Source organism: Leptodactylus fuscus, chromosome 10 (assembly GCF_031893055.1).
Source record: "Leptodactylus fuscus isolate aLepFus1 chromosome 10, aLepFus1.hap2, whole genome shotgun sequence".
Classification (NCBI taxonomy): Eukaryota; Metazoa; Chordata; class Amphibia; order Anura; family Leptodactylidae; genus Leptodactylus; species Leptodactylus fuscus.
In genome coordinates this window covers 69410121-69423538 of record NC_134274.1, presented here as the reverse complement: position 1 = coordinate 69423538, position 13418 = coordinate 69410121, and the positions used below count along the sequence as shown (strand labels likewise).

General features: G+C 41.2%; 1 protein-coding gene across 1 annotated transcript in view; it reads left to right on the top strand.

Annotated features, from left to right (window-relative positions):
* AP3M1 (adaptor related protein complex 3 subunit mu 1) overlaps positions 1 to 12855 on the top strand; it is a 28893-nt gene extending 16038 nt beyond the window's left edge. The window contains exons 4-9 of the mRNA XM_075257787.1: positions 4605 to 4742; positions 6120 to 6205; positions 6854 to 6987; positions 9632 to 9839; positions 10499 to 10643; positions 11932 to 12855. Of these exons, the coding sequence (XP_075113888.1) occupies positions 4605 to 4742; positions 6120 to 6205; positions 6854 to 6987; positions 9632 to 9839; positions 10499 to 10643; positions 11932 to 12032 (812 nt within the window). The 3' untranslated portion in view covers positions 12033 to 12855. The remainder of the gene's footprint in view (positions 1 to 4604; positions 4743 to 6119; positions 6206 to 6853; positions 6988 to 9631; positions 9840 to 10498; positions 10644 to 11931) is intronic.
* Positions 12856 to 13418: the final 563 nt, after the last annotated feature.

The window sequence follows — 13418 nt, the reverse complement described above, 5'->3', positions numbered from 1 at the left end:
TACGTATTTTAATATTGGATTTTGGAAAATCACATCAAGGGAGATTTATCTAACGCAGTGACTTCTACACTGGTAGTGTATCCTCCAGCAGCCCTTGTGCCTATAATGTAATATACGTTTGCCATAAAACTGGTGCAAACGATGAGAAATCTGTCAGGGCATAAATATGCCATTTGCACAAAATTTTTCTAAGCAAATGGTCTTCAAAGGGTTGAAAAGCTGTGGTTTGCAACTTTTTTGCCACTTTTCTATCATAGGTGATTGACAATTTCACAATTATATATTTCTTTATCATTTAGATGGTATTTTAAAGTTGAATAAGGTAACCCAATTGATACTGACATTCTTGTATATCTAAAACTGTACATCTACATTAATGGCAGCCGATCACTTGAATTTTTCCATTGCAAAATCGGCTACATTTGGCTTAAAGAGCTTTCTAGCCATGCTATTGTAAAATCAATGAAAAGAGAATAAAAATAATAAAACAATTTCAGTATACTAAATTTTCCTATTGTCATTTGGATGGATCCGCAGTATTGAACAGTGATGGTTCCCATTATGGAATGATTTACATGGCAGAGAAGGTTTCCGGGATACAGTATGCGCATTTTCTTCACTGTGAATGCGCAAGATTTCGCACACTTTGCATCTAAAGTTGGACCTTCTCTATCATGTCAATTCAAACACATGGCCGTGATTTGAGTGCTGAGACCACGACTATTTGGGCTGCTGACCTGCCCCCAATGACTTAAGGAGGTATTTATCATTAAAGTGTTTTTTTTCTTGTCTTTATCATTTGATTTTGAGAATAGCATGGTTATTCTTCTCCCTTCTGTTAAATGCACTCCTGTCTTTGGCTCACCAAATACAGTAAAATCTGCAACAAAAAAGCAGCTTTTCCACCGTGTAAGGCCTTAGTTTTAAAGTATTAGCTCAATTGACAGAGGGTGTGAGCTGGACATGTACGTGTACAAGGCTAAAGGTAAATGGTGACGAAGCAAATTGTTCTTCTTAGAGAAGGTGCAGCTTTCTACGTGGAGTAACAGGAGCCATTAGTAGTGGAGCGTGTAGTGTAAAGTACACGTCGCCACTCACTATTCTGCACAATATCACATGTATCGGAGCATTTTCATTTATTCCTGGACAACAAATCCATTACTCTTAACCTGAAACACTGTATTGCCTTTTCTCGCTACAAGAAACGGAGAATTGATCCAGATTCAGAGGAGCTTTGTCACCCTCTATTGAATTCTAATTCTAAAACCTCGTGGTCAGGTTTTTTTTAGGAGTTGTTGTCAGTCATGTGACAATCCAGAGCTGCCTTTTTTTTTTTTTTTTTTTTTTTTTTTTTCGTTTTCCTGTTCTATAAGGTTAGATTCACATGACGTTTCTGTCATCCACTTAGTGGTTTAGTTTTAATAAACATGCTAAGAACAGATGGGCATCTGTTTTACATACAGTAGATGGTGGTGATGAATAGGTGGTATATAGGCTTGAGCCTATCTTGACTTTTCAGGATCGATTTTGAAATCCGATTTCTGATAATTTTTCATTTGAACCCGATCTCGATCCCAATTCAGATCTCAATGCAAGTCAATGGGATTTTTTTTACTAATCGGAGATCGGATTTTAAAAACAATCCTATTCACTATCCAGTATGGAATCTAACAATTGAACGCTTTAATTGTTAGAATCCACGCTGTGTAGTGATTTTTTTTTTAATCACTAAGTAGCCCCTCTGGTGTCCACTTACCTGCAGAGATGGCTGGCCGGTGCCCGGTGTTCTCGTTCTTCTTCGCCTCGCTGCCCCCTGCCCTGCACGTCTCCCCACCCTGTACCCGCCCACACTCTCCTAAGCCACAAGCCCCGCTTTCTTCCTAGCTCTTTAACACTAACCTGGGAGGCGGGGGCAGCGAGGTGAAGAAGACCGAGAACACCTGGCACCGGACCAGCCATCTCTGCAGGTAAGTAGCTACTAGAGATGTTAGCTAGTCTCCCATTAGAATGAATGGACACAGCTGGTGCGCAAGGGGTTAAGGCTGTGTGCCGGCTGCTTCCATTCATTCATATGGAACTGCAGCAAGCCTTCACACTGAGTATACGCTCCGCTCAGAATGAGCAGAGCGTATACTCAGTGTGAAGGCTAACATTGTAATCACTGATCTTGATCCCACCTAAAAAGATCGTGTTCGGAATTCCGATCGCAATCGTGAAATTTTCTCGATCGCCGAATGGAATCCGATCTTTTCCGAACACGATCGCTCACCCTAGTGGTATACCTTTGGCATCCATTTTCTACCACCGTTTTGAGTCCATCACGCAGAGGCAGATTAATTATAGTGTCTGATGCAGTTTGATATAGCAGCCGTATTCTTAGACTGTCTAGTCTAACTTTACACCTTAGTAGATGGCTTAGTTTACACCAGATAAATCAGCCAAGAGCTGCAAAAGCCCCCCCCCCCCCCCTTTTTGTAGAAGATGTACAAGTGTGTGAAACACCTGATAAAAGTGTCTCTAGGCAGGTAACACAACTTTATAGCGAAAATTATGACAGAATTCTGTTGCATTTTCCCTTGCTAAATCTCCTCCTTGGCTTACGTCAATACCAGTTCACTTATGATCTGTTATTTGAGCACTTGCAACCAGCTGTAGGCCAGTTTTATTTGTCTCCTTGACTTTCATTTCACCATTTGTGGTTTCCTGGTATACGGTCTTAATTTCAACCTTTTGGTAAAAAAAAAAAAAATAATACATATAAATGACTTTAGTCTTGTCTACGTCTGCATTTGTCCCTTATACAGTGGTGTAACTAGGAATGGCAGGGCCCCGTGGCGAACTTTTGACATGCCCCTCCCTTCCTGACCGATACCGAAGACCTTGACCGACCAACCCTCCCCCCGCCACATTCCTGTGTGCTCTATTATGCCCCATAATGGCCCCTGCACACAGTATTATAACCCAAAGTGGCCCCTGCACACAGTATTATGCCCTAAAGTGGCCCCTGCACACAGCATTATGCCCCATAGTGGCCCCTGCACACAGTATTATCCCATAGTGCCCCCTGCACACAGTATTATGTCCCATGGTGGCCCCTCAACACAGTATTATGCCCCATAGTGTCATATGCACACAGTATTATGCCCCATAGTGGCCCTGCACACAGTATTATGCCCCATAGTGGTCCCTGAACAGAGTATTATGCCGTACAGAGGCCCCTGTACACAGTATTATTCCCCATAGTGGCCCCTGCACACAGTATTATGCCCCATAGTGGCCCCTGCACACACAATATTATGCCCCATAGTGGCCCCTGCACACACAGTATTATGCTCCATACTGGCCCCATCCAGAGGAGGATACAGACATAAAAAAACCACTTTTACTTACCTATCTCCGGCTCCACTGCAGTCCTCGGTGGTATCAACCATCTTTAATAACGTATGGACGTCACATGACCCAGGACGCAGGTCCCGGTCAAGTGACGTCAGGGTCGTCAGACAACTAGGCCCGATGCCTGTACGGAGCGTGGAGAGGTAAGTAACACTGTTTGTTATGTTTATTACCTCTCCCGGGCCTCCGTTCATTATACCCGGGGGTCTGAAAAGATCCCCGAGTATAATAATATTATTTTTGTGTGGCCCATGGGTCTCCTGAAGGTTACCACTTTTTAATGCATATAGGTTTCTGTTTTGGGGGGGTCCCAAGCAGACTCCACGAACAGAAACCTGAACGCAGATGTTAACCAGGCCTAAGCATCACATTATAAAATACAATTCTAGTATGTATAATGGTATACATGTAGAGAAGCAAATACAGACAGATAGACAGACATTGATAGGCTGTATATACCTACACATATACACATCTATTCACACACATACATTCATATACAACATATACACACACCTATCTACACACATACAGGACTCACACAGTATATAAGACACATAATGTTAACACATCTACACATCTATACATATTTTACCCAAAAATATACTTACATGTGACAGAATGGCTGGGTGCTCAGGACATGGAGGAAACTTCTGTGCAGCTCTGGCTGGCAGTGAAGAGAGCAGCTACATCAACTTCTCCTCTCACACTCCGATGCTGAGGAAGGAGTGGGGCGACATAGGAAGCTGCTCAGTACAGGGAAATTTTACAAGAAGCGTTCGGCAGCCTCTGCATCTGCCAGTGATTTCTCTGCTGGTGATCTTGTCCTTATGGTAGGGAAAGTATGGGGCCCCTGGGCAATTGCCCAGTTTGCCCCCCCACCCCCACCCCAATGTCCCGGGCCCTGGTAGTTACACCACTGCTCTTATATATAAGGCAGTAATTGTAAGCATGCAAAATACAATAAACTGATCAAGGGCAAAGGTGTCAGAAACATCGGGGTCCAGAAATTTCATATGTTACATTTATGAAGTGTCATACATTGTGAAAGCATTTTGGGTATTGTTTGTCATAATACTTAAAGGAATTCTCCAGATTAGGAAAAAAAAACCTTTCTCTAAGAGACAGTGCCATTTTTGGGTTAAAGAAGGGTTTCTTTATACAAAATAATAATAATAATTAATAATAAATAAATTTCTCTTCTTTCAAAGGGAGCAGCAATATGGGGGAAACCCTGCCGACTGGACAGCTCTCAAATATACCCTGGAGAAGAGCAGGAGTCAAATACACCAACAATGAGGCCTATTTTGATGTCATTGAAGAAGTAGATGCCATCATAGATAAGTCAGGTATTTTCAGGTTTTTCGTGTACACCTTTAGTGGCCATCTTGCAAGTGACTATTTACAAAGATACACATGTCATTTAATGTACCATAATAAAATGGAAGCATGCTACATAATCCATAGAGTAGTACAAATTCTTAAAGTAGTTGTGTACAGTGGTTACTGCTAGGTGCAGGTGACATTACATATAGTGGGACATGGAATAGTTTAGATTCACCTCTGAACACTCTTTCATTGCATAAAACCTACATCTGTTTAGTGACATCTTTACTACTTGGGAATTACTTTCTGCATTATATCTTATGACAATTTAGACTTGGTTCAGGATTGCACTGGCTTCAGTCAAGCTGTAAACTGCTGCTATATGCTATAAAAATAGCTTTCAGCATTTGCACAGCAGAGTGTATTGCACTTTGGCAAAGTGACAGGCACAACCCCGGCAGCTTCACCCAGTGCCAGGCACCAGAATGGAGAAGACACAAAATTGTAAATCAAGACCAGAAGAATCAATGAAGTATTTGCTTAGTTAAGCAACACTAGCTGTTCAAAGGTCAGGCCACACATGTGCCGGCGACACAATATAAGTGGCATCTGACTAACAGCTATTGCTCCTGACCACCGCCCTTCTGTACACAAGCCATTCTAAGTTATTAGAGGAGAATATGCCGCTGCCAGCCACCTCAGGCAACAGGATATTTCCCTTTAAGAAAAAAACATCAGGCATGTTAAAATTGGATATACCTGACCTCTCTTGCCACAACATGTGCCATATGGGAGGATTTCAGGCACTCCCATACACAGTACATGCTCGATGGCTTTGCCCAGTATTTCCTGAGTTGTATAGCCACCTTTTTAGTCACCAGTACCTTATGTATTGAAAGCCTCATTTTGTTATTATAAAACACAGATGTAAATGTACATACGTATGGGGTTTAGCATGCTTCAATCTACTGCAGATTGTGAGAGGTTGACCGAACATGTATAAAATCTTGTCAATACAGAACCGTACTTACATATTTTCTGCATATTTTTTCCGTATTCCATATTTGGCTGTACACAAAGTAACCCACCCCAGCCCAATGTGCTGTTTACATACCTGATCTGGGGGCAGAAGGATATTTATATCTTTTTCCATCTAGAATTGGACGGTATCAGCTGCCAGTTCATAACTAAAGGGCATTTGTTAATGCAAATAACTCAATATAAAGTTAGGAACAGGTTATTCGCTGCCCAAAGCAAAAAATTTGGGAACATTTTTACCTTTCCGAAATTGGTTTGGATGTATGAACATTAGATTGTATTTGTTCACTATAAACCACATCATTGATCATGTATTGGTTTTTTAATAGGTACGACTTAACCTTACTGCTTTTTCCTGCCAGGTTCCACTGTGTTTGCAGAAATCCAAGGAGTCATTGATGCTTGCGTGAAGCTAACTGGGATGCCGGATCTCACCCTGTCCTTCATGGTAAAAATGGCTAAGTATATAAATAAAAATAATCATAGACAGTATGTTATAGGTCCAGTGTTCTGACTGTGTGGGTCCAGATCGAAGATGTGATACACCACTTTCCTTACATTACTGCCACTTTGTCCTAGTGATTGACAATGGCTACGGACGTTGGCACCAAAAATCTCCAACAAAAATATCTATTTTGTCTGCCCTGTTGAGGATCTTCCGTTTGCGCCATTGATGTTGATATTAGCGTCTTCACTCTTTCCTGATTGGTGGATGGGTCTATAAAATCCAGCATAATAGTTTATGATATTACTAGTAATGTGACTTTAGTGGAAAGGATTGCACAGTTAAAGGGAACCCGTCTCAATGACTTGCACCCTAACATGCAGGCAGTATATTATAGAGCTGAATGACCTAAACAATCTCACTGTTGGGCAGTTACTAAAACTTCAACGTATTCACAGCAGGCACACAGGCAGGGATATGTACTGTATATACGTGTATATACCTATCCCCGACATGTATATGTCATCATTTTTTGTTAGCCATTAAAAAAAGGTATCAACTACTGAGGACTCTCAATCTTTATGTGTATGTATATAATAAGTCTGCACTACGCAGAAGTAATGTCTAATAATGCTCTCCTCTAATTCACAGAATCCCAGGCTCCTAGATGATGTCAGCTTCCATCCGTGTGTCCGGTTCAAGCGCTGGGAGGCTGAGAGAGTCCTATCCTTCATTCCTCCTGATGGGAACTTCCGGCTGATGTCATATCGTGTAAGCGCACAGAAGTAAGTACTTGACCTAAAAAGCTATTTGCTAAGCCAAAATTATGATGCCTTAGACCAAATTTCTTATAAAAATATGTTCCCCTGTCCTTTGTGTGATTATGGGTCAATCCCATTTGTTGCATCAGGAAATGTCCTTATAGCTTTATTAGGGGAAGCAGATGATATGGGGGAGGGATTGTATTCATATGACATTCAATTTATATAATTTTGCACAATTTTGAGTCCAAAAATATTGTACTTTGAATACAAAGAAAGAAGCTCTTCATGAGCAGCCCCAGCGACACTGTTCTGGTTTATTGTGTGATGTTTGTCTGATGGGCTTGTGGAATTTGAGGCACAACCCTTGTAATTGCCTTTCACACTGTTTTGCCATCCACCCAGTCTACAGTTTTCTGGGACTTGAATTTGCTTTTCAAATAGCCAGGAAGGTATAAAAGAACGTGCACACTGGACAGCACTGGATAATGGAATAAAAATAGCCGCTTCTTTATTTAAAGTTCCGTATAACTCCTTTTTTTTGCTATTTTGTCAGGGGGTATTTGGTGAGCATTTTTGTATTGTACTTTAATTACCCTTCTAATTTCCTTTTTATTATAAAGCAGGCTGTAACATTCTCCCTAGCAACCCTCTAACTGAGCTGTTCCTAGGGGAAAGCTGTCATTTTACATGGAGAAATGAAGTATTTACCAAAAGGCTTCAAATGGCTGTATCTCTGGTTTTATACCATTTAGAAAAATATTTCTGGTATCACAAGAAAGCAAAGATTCTCAGTTTTCATATGCTGCTAAGACTGAAGCAGTTAATGTTGCATAGAAAAATCACATTCCCAACTGTGTTTTTTAACTAATTCTTTTCTGGCTTGCTTATGATACCAGAACGGCTATTTTAAGTGCTTCAGCTTTACATGCTGTATTGAGTACAGGTGTACGGACAAAGTCTTCTTAGTAATGTTTACTTCTTATGGGAAGTTTACAGCCTGTTTTCTATTGAAAGAAAGTTTGATAGATTAATAAATCATATTACAAAAATGTTCACAAAACCCCCAACACAATAGCAAAAAAAATAAAATGGGAGTCCACGTTACAATAGATAAAGCATTATCTTAGCTCTAACAAATTTTTTTAGTTCAAAGCATGAGATGAGAGTACTGACCTGTGACATCCTTTCCATTGACACAAGTAAATACAACTAACCTGCTAATACTTACTAGGCTGAATCTATTCAAAGCCTAAGAATACAGAAGACACTGACTTTATCACATTTTCTTTAATATATTTTGATATCATGTTCATAGGCTTTAGGAAGTTGAGATGTGAGAAATGATTTAGTGGGATCCCTTAGTCTGTAGGATCAAAACATTTCACATCCATTATCAAAGCCTCTGGATCATAATAAGTATAAGGCTACCGTATATACTCGAGTAAAAGCCGACCCGAATATAAGCCGAGGCCCCTAATTTTACCACAAAAAACTGGGAAAACTTATTGACTCGAGTATAAGCCAAGGGGGGGAAATGCAGCAGCTACTGGAAAATTTCAAAAATTAAAATGGTCAGAGTTTTTGGGTGCAGTAATTGCTGGGGAAGGGGAGGAGGTGTTTTGGTTGTCTGTCTGCCCCTTCCCTGAGCTTGAGGACTGAGGTTTTTTTTTCCCCAACTTGGAATTCAGTCTGGCTGAATATAGGGTATCTGCAGTGCTGCTATTAACCCCTTCCCGAAGGAACAGGAGCACTGCAGATACCCTATATTCAGTAGACTGGGCACTTTCAGACACAGGGATACCTAATGTGTTTGTTTCTTTTTTTTTTTTTGCTTGACTCGAGTATAAGCCGAGGGGGGCTTTTTCAGCACAAAAACTGTGCTGAAAAATTTGGCTTATACTCGAGTATATAAGTCTGTTGCTCTCATCTGTCATAGGATGAGAGCAACGAACAATAAATAATAGAGGCATAATGAGCCCCCATTTTTAGATGTGAACCCCAATATAAACAAAAAATGAAGCCGTCTTGCATCATGTTTTTGGTTTTTCTGACAGATACAAAAGTAAAGAAACACGATGTAAGGCATCAGTTATGTGTCTGTTCCCGTTGACTCTAATGTAAAAAAACATAAGGAGTGGCTATGTCTGTTGCTCTGCTACAGTTAATGTCTCTTGCTGTCATCCTATGACATATGACCGCAAAGGACATTATTACCGGTAGTGTAAACGTAGCCTAATATGGCGCAGAAGATCTGGTAGTCGACTTTTACACTTTAATTTTACTCCAAACTTAAAAATTCATATGCCTAAGGAAAAGGGGTATTATTGCATTATTATTATTATTATCCAGGGTCAGAGTGGGCCTTATCATTCACTTTAGTCAGGTCAGAGCTCTAAGGACACTAGTTTTGGCAAAAAGTGTGGTGACCTAATTTCTGTATGCCATGCAGTCATATCTACATTGTCAGTGTCAGACAGTGAGTGGACTACACGCACCCTGGTTTTGTCTGGTCTGTGTTTCACACGTGCCAGAGTTTCAGGCACACAGTTTGAAATTCCTCCATCGTAATCTAGATTAATATGCTACAGCGCTGAATGAAAGGTTATTGATGCCATAAACATTATGTATTTATGGACTAACTTTCTGCTTTTTTTATTTTTCTTAGCTTAGTTGCAATTCCAGTGTATATAAAGCACAACATAGCCTTCCAGGAGAACAGTTCTACCGGGAGGTTTGATGTGACTGTGGGTCCTAAACAGAATATGGGCAAGACAGTGGAAAGCATAGTGCTGACTGTCCACATGCCCAAAGCTGTCCTGAACATGAACCTCACACCATCGCAGGGGACCTACACATTCGATCCTGTTACCAAAGTAAGTCTTTCATAGAACATGTCATACAAAATAGAGCATTTTTGATCACATAGTCTGAAACCACCTGTCAGTTCTCTCCAGAAGTCTCTTATCAGGGGGCAGTAGAATCAGACAAGTTGAATTTTATCACCTTCCCCTGTTAAAAACAAACCTATTTCCTGTGCCAGTCCAAAATTGTGCGTTTGAGGGCAGGTCTGCCATTGGTGAAAACCTATTAGTTTTCCACTGACAGTCAGTAATGCTTTCTAATACAATATTAGCACTTGTAAAACATTATTGAAGCAATAAAAAAATTGCAATTTCTAATCCTTAATATAGAACAGTGGTTGGTACTGATATTGCCAGGTTAGTGACTAGAGATGAGCGAGTACGGTTCGGATCAGCCGATCCGAACAGCACGCTCCATAGAAATGAATGGATGCACCTGGTACTTCCGCTTTGACGGTGGCCGGCTGCTTAACCCCCCGCGTGCTGGCTACGTCCATCCATTTCTATGCGAGCGTGCTGTTCGGATCGGCTGATCCGAACAGTACTCGCTCATCTCTATTAGTGACTCTAAACCCCAGCATCATAAGGACATGTCAGTGGTTTATTGACCACTATCTTGGTGAGAGGTTCCCTTCTAAACAACTTTGTCCAACTGCATTGTATGTTATTAGGTGCTTACCTGGGATATTGGGAAGATAACTACACAGAAGCTACCTAATCTTAAGGGAAGTGTCTCCCTGCAGTCTGGTGCCCCAAAACCAGAGGAGAACCCAAGTTTGAACATCAACTTCAAGATCCAACAGTTTGCAATCTCAGGTATGTAACCATTGGATTGTTTCTATCGACCATACTCGGTTCATTTATAAAGCACTAGCCAATAGCTAAACAGCTAGCCATGAGATAATATATTCGTTTTATTTCAATGGGGAGAGATGTATTAAACCTGCCCCAGACTTCTCTGGCAGAGGCTGATCTCCTACATGACTAACGTTTCGAGCATATTGGAAATAAACTTGTCAATTCTTTTTTCCTAAACAATTTGCAGTTGGAAGGTCAGTAGGTCCTCATACACATGAGCTCACCTGCCTGCCAAGCATTTAGAGTATATTATTATTGTTTATTTATATAGCACCATTAATTCCATGGTGCTTTACATTTGGGGGTTACATACAATACACAGAATATACAGGTAGATATAATACTAACAGTGACCGACTGGCACAGTGGGGTAGAGGACCCTGCCCGCGAGGGCTTACAGTCTATGAGGGAAGGGGGTAGAGACAGAAGGAGAGGGGGGAGACTGTTCAGATGGCAGTGCGGTGATAGTGTTATTGGGGGTTGTAGGCCTTCCTGAATAGGGGAGTCTTCAGCGCCTTCTTGAAGCCTGTGATTGTGGGGATCAGTCTTATGTGTCTTGGTAAGGAGTTCCAGAGTATGGGGGATGCACGGGAGAAATCTTGGAGACGGTTGTGTGAGGAGCGGATGAAAGCAGAGCGGAGTAGGAGGTCATTAGAGTATCTGAGGTTACGTGTGGGCAGGTAGCGGGAGATGAGGTCAGAGATATATGGAGGGGACAGGTTGTGGATGGCTTTGTATGTTAGCGTTAGTAGCTTGAATTAAATTCGCTGGGCTATGGGTAACCAGTGGAGGGACTGGCAGAGGGGAGCAGCTGATGAAGATCGGGGGGTGAGGTGGATTAAGCGAGCAGCGCAGTTTAGGGTGGACTGGAGGGGGGCGAGGGTGTTAGGTGGGAGTCCATGGAGAAGGGTGTTTCCGTAGTCTAAGCGGGAGATTATGAGGGCCTGGACGAGCATCTTAGTAGTTTCAGGGGTGAGGAAGGAGCGGATTCGGTGGATGTTTTTGAGTTGGAGGCAGCAGGAGGTGTTGAGAGTTTGAACATGTGACTTGAAGGATAGGTCGGAGTCCAGGGTTACGCCAAAGCATCGGGCCTGTGGGACAGGGGTAGTTGTGGTTCCGTTAACTTTGATAGATGGGTCAGGTGGAGGGGCCATACAGGGTGGGGTGAAGATGATGAACTCTGTTTTCTCCATGTTGAGTTTGAGAAAGTATAGACCAAGAAACCTTTTCATTGCTTTATCCATAGGACTAAAAGTGAATCGACTGGATATGTATGGGGAGAGATACAAGCCTTTCAAGGGAGTGAAATATCTTACCAAAGCAGGAAAATTCCAGGTGCGAACATAACACATCCTATGCTCACCTCGAGGAGGAGCAGACAAGACACATTCTACCCCTGGTCCAGCCTACAACTTGTAAAATAAGGTCACACAGCTTCTAAATGGTTCTGGAAGCATACATATTACACTTCCCATTTAGGGGTCCTAGAAGACGTCAGCTGCTAAAATGCTTAGAAGTATAAAAAGGGAACAATTTGAATTATTCCATTAAAGGACTGCACAAATCATTGGGATTTTGGATAATCAAATGCAACACATGAAGGAGGTGCTAGGCACGCCTCCTTGGTACTTTATGCCAGTCCAGAATACACTGTAGTTACTGATAATCTGCTATTGTTGTCTATATATTTATTTCAGAACTAATATAGCAACTGGATGCTGCCCAGGTCACACTAAGAACCCCAAAATACCCAGTGAGGCCAAGTATATACTGTAGCATTCAGTTCAGACTGGCTCTAACACTAGTTCTTCCTTGTGTATTACAATACTATATCTACGGTAGTAGTGACAATTATGTATCAGAATATATTATTGTCGGTAGTAAATTGTCTTCGTTATTCCTGCCTCTCTTCCACATTAAATGCCTTAATCCCTTCACTGACTAGATGAGCAGATCTGTCAGCGAGAGGAGTTCTTCACCAGTGCCATCAGCAAACTGCTGGTATACAATCATATTGGAAAGTTTATTTTATACTGAAAATCTGTGTTAATACATTTGGTGCCATCATGTATTTAATGAGGGCTTATATATTACTGCTTTATGTGTATGTAAGCCAAAGTGAGCGACTTCTTGTAATACAGTTTGGGTAAAAAATGTGCACATTTCTAAATAAAGAAAATAAATCTATATTCATTATGAACCCGAGGTCTTCATTTTATGCCTCGTCATTGCCATTTTAGGTGAATTATCAGGTTAAGCTGACATGTATTTGCAATAATGCTTGACATTTAGGACTTGTATTCTGCATGCTTGATCTGTAGTTTGCACTTCTCCAGTTACATGCAGGACATATATAGAGAAGCACTAACAAGTATTGATAAAATACTTGGGACAGGATATAAACTTGCTACTTGGCTCTCTCTGCTCCAACCTCACTTCTTCCTTTCTCTATAGATTCATATGGCATGTGTAAACTGATGAATGTAGCTAGTCTTGAGGCAGAAACTCTAGATGGAAAGTCAGTTCACCATGGTCTCCCTGTTTACATCTTGTGAGACAGATTTGCATATTCTCCCATGTTCACCATGGAGGAGATAGACAGGCCGATAGTAGGAGACAAAACTAAACTTCTCTTTAACATATGTCTTACTATGTGTTAGTAAATTCTGCCAAGTGCAGATAGTGACAAAAAAAAAATGAATAGGAAGGAATGAAAATGTGGCAGAATTTTAC